Source organism: Rutidosis leptorrhynchoides, chromosome 1 (assembly GCF_046630445.1).
Source record: "Rutidosis leptorrhynchoides isolate AG116_Rl617_1_P2 chromosome 1, CSIRO_AGI_Rlap_v1, whole genome shotgun sequence".
NCBI lineage: Eukaryota > Viridiplantae > Streptophyta > Magnoliopsida > Asterales > Asteraceae > Rutidosis > Rutidosis leptorrhynchoides.
In genome coordinates, this window is record NC_092333.1 from 77,084,653 (window position 1) to 77,097,209 (window position 12,557).

Genomic DNA, 12,557 nt, shown 5'->3' on the forward strand with positions numbered 1-12,557 from the left:
TTTCAATTGATCTACCCACTCCGGCCCCCTCACTTATTTTTTATTCGTCTTTCCACACACAAAAATAAAAGTCTCCCCCTTGTTTTCTTTATTTCCTTCCCGTTTTCATTTCACCAGTACTAACTTCTCATCCCCATTCACCCTCCAAAAACATTATACTCCGAATAATTTACACAACTCCAAACATTATAAAAAAAAAAAAAAAAAAATTAAAATAAAATACACTACCACCTTCTTCACCACCATTTTCTCTCTCTATAAACCCACACTTTCCCTCTCTAAAAACAATTTCATCACCAACATTAACAAAAAAATCAAATGTGATGGGAACTGGATTCTCCTGCTTCAATCCGGATACTTCAAAACGACGTCGTCAACAACAAACCGACTCTATTTTCACACCGACTGAACCTCTTGACGAAACCCTAGGTCATTCCTTTTGTTACGTTCGTTCATCAGCTCGTTTTATATCTCCGACGAACTCCGATAGGTTTATTTCGCCGTCGCAGTCCTTACGGTTTTCACCGTCACATGATTCGTCATCTAGGTCATGTCAATTTAAAGCTATTTCAGGTGCTTCGGTAAGTGCTAATACTTCAACTCCACGAACTGTAGTAGATAATTTTTACGATGATGCTACTGATTGTGCTGCTAATGTTGGTATTGGCGCTGGTGTTAAGTCTAGTATAGTTAATGGTTTTGAAAGTACGTCGTCGTTTACTTCTCTTCCGCTTCAACCGGTTCCGCGGAGCGAAACCGGTTCCGGAGCGGCGTCCGGTTTGATTGAGAGAGGCTATTTTATGTCTGGGCCGATTGAACGCGGTGCGTTATCAGGTCCGTTAGATGGAAACGGTGTAACTGCGGGTAGTAATGGTAATAGGGTGCCGTTTTCAGCTCCGTTGAACGGTGGAATGTATGGTAAGAAGAAGAGGAAGAAGGGGATACCGGGGATTAGGAAGGCGTTTCGTCGGCCGTGGGTGGTCCCGGAGAGGAATTTGGTGGGAAATCGAAAGGAGAGTTTGAATGAGTTGGGGAAAGGGAGATATGAGATGGATTTGAAGAATGAGAGTGATGTGCAGTGGGCTTTGGGGAAGGCGGGGGAGGATCGAGTACACGTGGTTGTATCGGAAGAACACGGGTGGTTGTTTGTCGGGATTTATGATGGATTTAATGGTCCTGATGCTCCTGAGTTTTTGATGGGGAATTTATATAAAGCTACGTATAAAGAACTCGAGGGTTTGTTTTGGGATTCTGAGGAAACGTCGGTGAGTCAATCTGGTCGACAAGAGGAAGAAGATGTAGCAAAAGTCGATAGGTTGGATTCGGAGATTGGTGGGTCCATGAAGAAAGTTACGTTTCAATCAGGAGGGGAAAACGAGACTAAGAGGAAGAAGTTATGGGAGTATCTTGCTCATGAGGAACCTGAAGATGGTCTTGATCTTTCTGGTTCTGAACGATTTGCGTTTTCGGTGGATGATGCGCTTGATGCAAGTAAAACTACGTCGGGAGTTAGTAGGCGTTCGTTGTTGTTGTCAAAGTTAAGAAATGGGTTCAGTAAGAATAAAGAAGGTGGTAAATTTTTTGCTTGGAAGTTTGGGCTGGATGCGAAAGAGCAGAAGGAAGTGGAAAATCGAATAGAGGAAAGAAGTAATACTGGAAGAACTGGAACTGGTAGGATGAAGAAAGTGGGTCCCGTAGATCATGATTTGGTTTTGAAAGCAATGTCACGAGCTTTGGAAGTAACCGAGCTTGCATATTTGGACATGACTGATAAGGTTATGGATCAGTATCCAGAACTTGCACTTATGGGTTCTTGTATACTGGTTGCATTGATGAGAGACGAGGACGTGTACGTGATGAATTTAGGAGATAGTCGGGCTATCGTTGCACAACATGAAAAGGCTATACATGAAGTTGGTTCATCTGGAACAGGGGATAGTGGGATTATTGTCGAGGGTATTGTTGAATCGATAGATGTTCTTGAAAAGGGGAATGATGATTTACATGATGTGTCTGCTCGTGATATGAGGTTGATGGCGTTGCAGCTATCTACTGATCACAGCACGAGCATAGAAGAAGTAAGCTAATTGTGCTACATTATGATGGTCCTTAATAACCCTTTTGAACCTTATTATGTTGATTACTTGATGGTCTATTAAACTAATGAACTGCATAAATTCAAATCTATGTTGATCTTTTAAACCAACTGAGGCGCTTTTAACATTTATAAGTAGCCTATCAAGTATTGTTTAGATCTTGATATCTTATATAAGAATCATGATGGTTGCATCTTGTAGCTCCCACTCCCTCATTATTGACTTGTGTCTTTAATTTACTTCGATGTTAATTAAACTAAGAACTCATATAAATTATGTACAGTGTAAACATAAAATTTGATTGTTTATATCTATTGAATAATCATGTAGCTACTTTTGAATTTTCGCACCGTTTATATTTTATTTATTTATTTATTTAGATTAAAACAAAAGTGTCTTCTATATTCTTTTCTTAGCATCCTTGGCTTCTGATTCTTTCCTAACCAGCAAGGAAAGAATAACGTAGAAGTGTTAGTTATCATTAGTTTCAACTCACTTTATCTAAATATACTAGTACCTCAATTGCAGAATCTTTGTATGATTGCAGGAAATCACAAGAATCAAGAATGAGCATCCAGATGACAACCAATGTATAGTCAATGGTAGGGTAAAAGGCCGTCTCAAGGTCACTCGTGCATTTGGGGCGGGATTTCTTAAACAGGTTAGCATTTTGTTTTTTGTTTATTATGGTTCTCTCTTAATTGTGCAATCAGCTATGTGAAATTCAAGGTGGTCAATATTACAATGATGATAAAACAAAAAAGCCTATATAAGTTTTGAAATAATGATGATAAAAAATTAATATGATTGCTGATGTTATTTGGTGAACAAAAACTGGTTTATGCGTAAAATTTGATCAGTTAATATCTTCAAATTTAATTCAATAAGTTAATGCATGTGATTTTGTCTAATAATATGTTGACTTGTCAATGGTTCAGCCAAAATGGAACGATTCATTATTGGAGATGTTTCGAAATGAGTATATTGGTACTGCACCATATGTATCTTGTGAACCTTCACTCAGGCACCATCATCTTTCCCCTAGAGATCAATTTCTAGTTCTTTCATCAGATGGACTGTACCAATATTTTAGCAATGAGGAAGTCGTTTCTAACGTTGACAATTTCATGGAGAAGTTTCCTGATGGTGACCCTGCCCAATATCTTATAGAGGAGCTTCTTTTACGTGCTGCCAAAAAAGCTGGTAAATTTGTTTGACTGATGCATCGTTATACTAGCTGCTTTATATGTTATCTGAAGGAATTTATATGCATTACTCGAGCAGACACTAAAGATGCTGACATTTAAGTAGCTTACAACCACGAAGAAATACTAATTCTGAATTACCATAGTTGAAAATTCAAGTCAACTTTTGTTGGTTTGAATGTTGGTGACATTCTGGGCGGTTAGTAGTGAGTCTAAAAGTGGACTGGGTCAAAATGTTTTGGATCCCGCCAACAAGTCTATTACGTTTTATTGAAATTCTTAGATGATTAATATATTAAATAGAAAATTGCAAAACTGTATTAACATAATGACCCGTTTACTTTAATCTTGTCATGGGCTATTTCTAACTAGTTCAACCTGTTACTTTCAGCCAAGCTTTTATCGTTTTTATCTGTTCGATCCATTAGCATAGAATATAATCCAAATTGACCCATTTCTCAACAGGTTTGTGAACTTGTGACTATTTATATATTAGAACTATTAATGTTGAAAGTAGCATTACCATCTTCGAAAATGGTACTACAAATTAGTATTTTTGCTCTCTTCAACTTTTAGTTGGTATTAGTAGCATTTTGTACCCTATTTATGTATGAACGTGTCAATCCAGGCTGTCTAACTGGTCAAAATTTAACTGAAAGTGTATTTTTTATACATAAAGCCTCATGGATCATTTTACTGTAAAGTTAGTTTATAATAGAAATCACTACTATTCTTAATCATATATGATATGGATATTATTATAGAAACTTTAGAAGTGCCTAGACTAATGATATTATTATAGAAACTTTGACCCACCCAATCTGCCACCTCAGATTCCCTAATGAACTGATTGATAATAATGTCTTCATGTTATTATCATGTTGTACTTCTATTATTGTTACATGTACCCACATAGCATGTGTCTCTTGCAGCAGGTGCTCGTATTGATTGGAGTTTTGTATTAAAATGGAAGTTTTTTCATGTCCCTACAGGGATGGATTTGCATGAATTACTGGACATCCCACAAGGCGACCGTAGGAAGTATCATGATGATGTCACTGTCATGGTTATTTCTTTAGAAGGCCGAATTTGGAAATCGTCTGGAAAATACTTTTGAACACAACTTTTTTCCTACATCCATCTACAAAACACCATTTTAACATCTTCCCCGTTGAGCCTATAAGCCCTGTAAGCTGAGTCGACAGTTCAACGCTTATAATTGCGTCTGCAAGCATCGGGTCATCTTATACATTTACAAAGGAAAACATGTTGGGTCAAACTGGCCCACATTTGATGCAAGACTTGAAATGGGATACCCAAGAGTGAGTTTATGATGGGAAAGATTAGAAAATAGAAATATGGTCTTCTTCTTCTTTTTTTTTTTTTTTTTTTTTTTTTGGTATTTTAAATTTTGTTTAGGTAGGGGTTGGGGGTGGTAAAGAATGGGCATTTTTTACTTGATGTGTTTTTTACATAGATGGAAGTTGTTCTGAAAGAGACATGATGTGGGTGGGGTTATCTTTTTGTTAAATTTTGTGATTGATAGTGGAGTAGTTATTTAGTTGGTAAAAATGAAGATCGTGTAACTTTTTAATGGTGGCTTTTCAACCCATGAGGGTTACATGCCAAAAGCCCACTCTATAAAATAGTTGAAACGAAGTTGGATAGAAGCCGCGTGTTGCTATGTTGTCATGTGTAGAAATTTGTATAATCACAACAATTCAACACGGTCAACCAACAAACCACAAATTACAAACGCGTGTATTAACCAAAACAAGTATTCATCAACTAGATGAATCCAGAAGATAAAAAATCCAACAATCCAAACTTCTGGATTTAGAGTATATGATTAGACAATGATGATATGAATCGTGAGCAAAATTGAATATAAATCGATAAAAACTAAAATCAGGAAACCCTAAATATGGGTATTTATACTGCAAGCCTATAACCAGCCATTGACCAATTGACTAGCCATATTTTCGTATTCAGTCCCTCAACAATGGATAGAATGAACTCAACTATGTCCCATCTTTGTGTAATGACAATTTCACCCCATACTAGGTATGTTGACTACTCTTGTATTACACTCTGTGCACAAAGGGTTCAATCCTTCAAACTCTAAAATATGACAGCATCAACAAGCAGCAGCTATAACCACAACTCTTAGCTCAATCACCAAATCATCATCTCTAGTATGTAATGAACCTGTACATGCTAATCATACACAAAGTGAATGCAGAAAATAAAGAATTAGATTGACAAAAGAAATGATATTTTGAACATCATGGTAGTTTTGTTGCGTTTGTGATTTTATGGTAATCGTTGCGTTAGTTTATATCATATATATGTATGTGTATATTATAGACCAAAATAGACATATTGATAAGTATATAACTAAACGTGTCGTTACTTTATTTACATTACTAGTTTAAGAGCCCGTCCGTTGAACGGAAATTGTAAATATTATTTCTTAAAATCGTTAGTATAGACGACAATTATAGATGTTACCGATCAAATGTAGCCTATAATTGAGAACATGAAAACGTAAATAAAATAGAATTGTTACACGATAATCCTCTATGAAAAAGCTTGTGAAAGAGCCCGTGCTTTGCATGATATTTTTAAACTAAACAAAAAATAATCATTAACGATAAATATACTATATAATAATATGTATAACGATAAAGATGGTATTTACCCATCTCGCAACTATGTCCGTATAATTATATATTTTCTATAAATAAGATTATTAATAAAAACTAATTTCTCCTTGAAAACCCGACAGTCATGTATAAATATCTTCATATTAATTTATAGTAATAGTATTTATAGTAGTAGTTGTTTTGGGACGTATTCGATTATTTATATATTATATTATATATAATATATATATATATATATATATATATATATATATATATATATATATATATATATATATATATATATATTTATTTGTGTCTTTTATATAAGGTAACAAAATCAATCGGTTATATTTTATTAATTAACTTAATATTTAATTTGATTTAATAATAGAATGACATGTAGGATTATGTAATTCATATTAATTAATAGAATGACACGTAGGATAATTTAAATTTGATTAATTAAGGAGATGACACGTAAGCATAATGACACGTGATTTATAATAATGTATAGATGTATAGATAGATAGATAGATAGATAGATAGATAGATAGATTGATTCTAAATTATGTGAATTTGCTTATATAAATATTAGTTAATTAGATAATAAAGAAATAGGGAGTAAAATTTAAAAAAGGTTATTTTTTTATAGTGAATAAAAGAAAAGAAAAAGTTTAAAAGAAATAAAAAAATCAAAATGAAAAGTAAACAATTAAAAGGGAATGCTGATGACCGAAATTGAATCTGGGTTATACGGCAATAATTATTAGTTTAGCGTTAAATGGGACGTTAAAAAAAACCAAATAATAATAATAACTAGTGATGAGGTCCGCGCTTCGCAGCGGATATTTGTAGTTGTCTCTTAACCTTAACCATGAAGCTATAAACATTTATAGCCAAAAGTGTTGATATTTACATATGTAGGTAAATCAAACATTCATGGTCTATTCATCCGACATACGTTCAGCATTCATAGTCTTAAGTAGTTACAAAATATGGAAAGAAACTGCAGCATATGAAATATATTCAAAATGATATTACGATGAGCTGAATGTTGACGTTTTAGTCCCATTTTTAGCTGGTTGCTGGATGTTGTGCCATCTGATATCATTTGCTATGAAACAGTAGTCAAAATTTCCCCTTTCTTAGCATTGTTTAGTGATAATAACAACGGTTGTAACATTAATTATTCGATTTTACCTTAATTTAGGCTCGTCTGGTGGTCCATGGTCGACGCAGATTATTATTATTATTATTATTATTATTATTATTATTATTATTATTATTATTATTATTATTATTATTATTATTATTATTATTATTATTATAAATAATAATAAACTTAAAAGTTTTAAAACTTACAAAAAATTAGTGGGAAGCCTAGAGACAATCTGGGCCCCCACACCTCTAGCAATAGCAAAACCTATCCTAGTAAAAATATGAGCAGCAGCACTGACACCAATATCTTGCGCCATCGAACTCTTCTGAACCCGCTTTAGCAAAGAAACAGCCTCCTTCTCTAATTCCCCAAGGGAAGAAAATGAGAAAGGAATGAAACCATAACCAAACACCAGACAACTAGATTCGTACTTGACCCGCTTCCGACGAGCCGCATCAATCACAGCACGTCCAGGGACAAAGTCAAAATATATTTACCAATTACCAGCCAACTCTTTCTTACATTTGTTGCAACTCACATAGAATCATGGTTTTGACTCCAATGTAATCACATATTATTAGAATATATTTTTATCGAGAATGAGTTTTATGTTGATGTACCTCGTAGTTCGCAAGCTTGGTCAATGTTAATTGGGTCAGATGCGATGCTTTTCTTCATTTACGTCATCGCTTCTGCATCTCTCGAGTTGAAGAACAGTTGGTTCCATGTAGTGTTGCCTGTACCCGTTGTGTTGCGTTCAAAATGTAATTTTAGGTTTCGTATATATGTAATTAGCAGTGTTGTAAAAGTCGGCCGATGCGTCGTTTTTTTGGGTTCTCCGTCCCGTTTTTTCTGAAAACGACTCAAAAGACGGTCAAAGCTAAAAGTTCGGTCAAAGTCTGTCAAAGACGGTAAAAGTTGATCAAAAACGGCTAAAATCAGTCAAATTTTCGTCAAGATGTGATATGTTTTAAAATGAGGGTTTGTTTTCATTTTTTGGGCCACTCTTTTCTCTGTGTCCTTACTGATTATGTACTCGGTAACATTAATTGAGTTTGAAGTTTGATTTTATTTAAATTCAAGTTCTTATTTAAGAAATTTATGGTATCAACTATTTTATACATATATAAATACATATTTAGGACATTATTAATAAAGTCAACGTTGGTCAACGGCCGACGCGTCCCCGATGCGTCCCGACTCGGCCGACGCGTCCTTTTTAGGTGTCGACCGATGCGTCCCCGACTCGCGACTTTTACAACCTTGGTAATTAGTAAATGAACTAAAAAAATTCATCAAATCACACACAATATACATTACAAAAAGCAATTATATAAGAAATATTTGTTGGGCTTTGTGTGTGAAGTAGACGCTTCGAAATCGACCGTTACCCAATTTGACACCAAAATGACCCAAGGGTTAAAAGGGGTCCAAATGGGTAATTTTGATTTCCACTCTATAATAACCAAACAAAAGTTAAATGTGACACTTGACACCCATGTAAAAGAACCCTATTTCACATATAGAATATATGGCAGTAATCCATAACTTCAAACAAACATCTGAAGAGGACATGCAAATGGCTCATATACACCGAATAGCGATTTAGTGTTCATAATAAAATAAGGAAACTGACTCTTAACCATGTTAAAGGACGGAAATCGTGAAAGCCTTTCAAAGAACAAATGAAAATCATCTGTAAATATTATGATTATCAAAGATTAGTGTTACTAAAACAACCAGAAATTACAGAACTAAGACAACACATGCTTCTACGTAATATCACTTATAGAATCAGAAAAGTCACAAGTAGAAATACACGAGTCTGTTGAAATGATTAAAATCATACCTTTGAATGCTCATATTCAAAAAGGTATCTCAATCCAAAGAAGAACACGCAACTTCATCATATATTTTACATACCTCTCGACTCTATAATATGCTTCTAAAAGCTAAATGTTTAAAACTACATCAAACTTAGTATCCAACTTCAAGTAATACAGGTGACATGCAATAGCTGGTTTATGAGTTTTTAGCATAGAAATGAGTTGAGATTTTTCACTTTCAGTAAGAGAAGACGATATTATTACAGGTAATTCAGATTCACCATGTAAATAAGCATATTCCAAATAGTTTGGAAGTGGCTTTAACTCTAATGTCGGTGGTTCTTCTATCGATGATTTATATCGATATCTGTCTTCTTCTTTTAGCATTTGAATTTCTTCTGTTGTTGGTTCATATCCATTAGCCATGAGTGTAGCTAACATTTCAGCTTCATTAATTGGTTCAGTTCCTTCTCCTAAAGAACATTCTCCTGTTCCTTGTAATTCTGGAAATTCTTCTAACAATTCTGCATGTGAATATATAGTTTGAATATAATAACATGTATCATCTGCAGATTGCGGTTGTTGCATGGCTCTATCAACAGAAAAGGTAACACTCTCGTCCTCTATAGTCAGGGTCAGTTTCTTACCAAACACGTCTATTATTGCTTTAGCCGTGTTTAAGAATGGTCTTCCTAATATGAGAGGAACTCGAGAATCTTCTTCCATGTCCAGAATAACAAAATCTACTGGAAATACTAAAGTACCAACTTTAACTAGCATGTTTTCCATTATCCCTCTAGGATATTTTACTGACCGATCGGCTAGTTGTATGCTTATTCGTGTTGGTTTCAATTCTCCAAGGTCTAGTTTAGCGTATAGTGAATACGGCATTAGATTTATACTAGCACCTCAATCTGCCAATGCTTCTATTGAACTAAGACTACTCAGAAAACATGGAATTGTGAAACTTCCTGGATCTGATAATTTTTCTGGTATGTTATTCAACAGTACTGCAGAACAATTAGCATTCATTGTAACAGCCGAGAGTTCTTCCATTTTCTTTCTATTTGTGATTAGATCTTTCAAAAATTTAGCATATCTAGGCATTCCTGAAATCACATCAATGAAAGGAAGATTTACATTTATTTGTTTAAACATATCCAAGAATTTGGATTGCTCGGCTTCAAGTCTTTCTTTTCTCATTTTACTCGGGTAAGGAAGTGGTGGTTGGTATGGTTTAACATAAAGTTTAGCCTTAACTGTGTTATCTTTATTAACCTTTTTAACTACCGGTTCTGTTTCCTTATCTTGCTCAGGTTGTGGTTCTTGTGTAGTAGGAATAGCGTCATCAGAAATTACAGGTATTTCAGGTGGTTTAAGTGTAATACTACTTCTTGTGGTAATTGCTTTAGCTGTTTCATTCTGGGGGTTAGCATTTGTATCGCTAGGTAGACTTCCCGATTTCTTTCACCTATCAACCTTGCTAGGTTGCTTACTTCTTGTTCCAAATTTTGAATAGAAGCTTATTGATTTCTAAATGCTTGAGCATTTTGTTCATTCGTTTGTTTCGGAGATGTGAAAAACTGCGTTTGAGATTCAACTAGCTTTGACATCATATCTTCTAAATTTGGCTTTTTATCATCAGTTTGTGGTGGATTGTTTTGAAAAATAGGTCTTTGCTGATTGTAAGTATTGTTAGATACTTGTTGATTGCTAGGACCGTGTTGGTTGTTGTATGGAACATTTCGGTTATAATTCTGGTTTTGATTGTAGATTGGTCTTGACGGTTGATAATTATTCTGATAATTATTTCCAGGCCTTTGGTTCATGTATGAAACATTCTCTCTTTGTTCCATTGTTTATTCAATACTGAGACAATCTTTTATCAAATGTGGTCCTCCACACTGCTCACAACTAATTCGTATTGAGTGAATATCTTTAGTCATCTTTTCTATTCGTCTCTCGACAGCATCTATTTTTGCGGAAATGGAATCAAAGTCATGGCTAGAATCGGCTCTAGCCGCTTTAGATGATCTAACGATATCTTTTTCTTGATGCCACTCATATGAGTGGGAAGCAGTGTTATCAATAATTTTATAAGCCTCAGTTGCGGTTTTCTTCATAATGGAACCACCAGCTGCTATATCGATGTCTTTTCTTGTAGTGATGTCGCATCCTTGGTAGAATATTTGTACTATTTGATAAGTGTCTAAACCATGTTGAGGACATCCTCTCAATAACTTTCCAAATCTTGTCCACGCCTAATATAGAGTTTCATTTGGCTTTTGTGTGAACGTAACTATTTCTCCTTGAAGTCTCACGCCTTTAGATGCCGGAAAGAGTTGTTTAAGAAATTTTTCAACTAAGACATCCCATGTATCAATCTCCCCTTCAGGTAACAATTCTAACCAATCTTTGGCTTCTCCCTTTAAAGTTCAGGGAAATAACATGAGATATATCTGTTCATCCTCCACTTCTCGGATTTTAAATAGTGTACAGATCCTATTAAAGGTACGAAGATGTTCATTTGGATCTTCCTTTGGTGCACCACTAAATTGGCATTGATTAGTTACCATGTGTAGGATTTGTCCTTTGATTTCATAATCTGGCTCATTAATGTCTGGTTGAGTAATTGCATGACCTTGGCCAGTGCGTTTAGCTCTCATTCGGTCTTCCATACTTAGGGGTTCCAGATTTTCCATAATTGAATTTGTTGAATCTGAATCACTAAGGGATTCTGATTTAATGGTTTGTTCCTCGACAATCTCTGGATGAGTGATTTGTAGTTCAGGAGGAATGATTAGTGGTTCAGGATCTCTGAATTGTCCCTGAATATCCTCCGGATTCTCAATTGTGAGGTCGGGTTCAAAAAATGGATTATCGGAAATTTGAATTGGAGTACTTGGTCGACTGGATGACGATTCTAAAGAAAAATCGACGGCGACAATATTGGCTAGATGTCTTGATCGAGTTACAGGTGGTGAACGTTTTGCTCGGTGCATTCACTGAATATTCTATTAGTTATAAAAGATAAAAAATTATATAAGTTATCAAATTAATAGACTTTTTTGCTTTTGCCCACGTGTCGAATAGCCAATAGATGCAGCAGGTAGGCAGGACCCTTTAAATCGGAAGCCCACAACTCGCCACTAACAAATCCAACTATTACTACGAACCAGAAAATTTTGGATGTCTATCAATTTAACCACTTAAAATAATTTTTCGTCGAAGTTTTGAAGAAAAAAAAAATCTATGTCCTAAAAACTATAGCGTCGAGAAATAAGAAAAAAAAGAGTGCGTCGAAAAACGTCGAAAAATAAAAGGTCGAAAAAAAAAACGTCGAAACATAAAAGTCAAAAAATAATAAAAAGAAAGTAAAGCGTCGAAATTTAAAAGTTGCGTCTAAAGGTATTAAAACTTAAATGCAATTCTATTCAAAAAACGGCAACTAAATTCTAAGGTAATTAAAACTTAAAATAAAAACACTTTTTAATTTTATAGACAAAATCTTAAAAATATATTATTTTGAAAGGTTTTTTTTTTTTTAATATACAAGCTCAAATTGGGAGTGCAGGCTCAAAATAATGCAGATTCAAAACTGATGCAGGTTCAAATTTGAAATG

At 34.5% G+C, this 12,557-nt stretch overlaps 1 protein-coding gene across 1 annotated transcript; it reads left to right on the top strand.

The window, feature by feature from the left end:
- Positions 1 to 323: 323 nt before the first annotated feature.
- LOC139861825 (protein phosphatase 2C 29-like) lies at positions 324 to 4,656 on the top strand. The gene is made up of 4 exons (XM_071850351.1): positions 324 to 2,078; positions 2,644 to 2,757; positions 3,035 to 3,299; positions 4,294 to 4,656. Exons 1-4 carry the CDS (start codon positions 324 to 326, stop codon positions 4,416 to 4,418), a joined length of 2,259 nt encoding a protein of 752 aa, XP_071706452.1. The 3' UTR covers positions 4,419 to 4,656.
- The last annotated feature ends 7,901 nt before the right edge of the window (positions 4,657 to 12,557 follow it).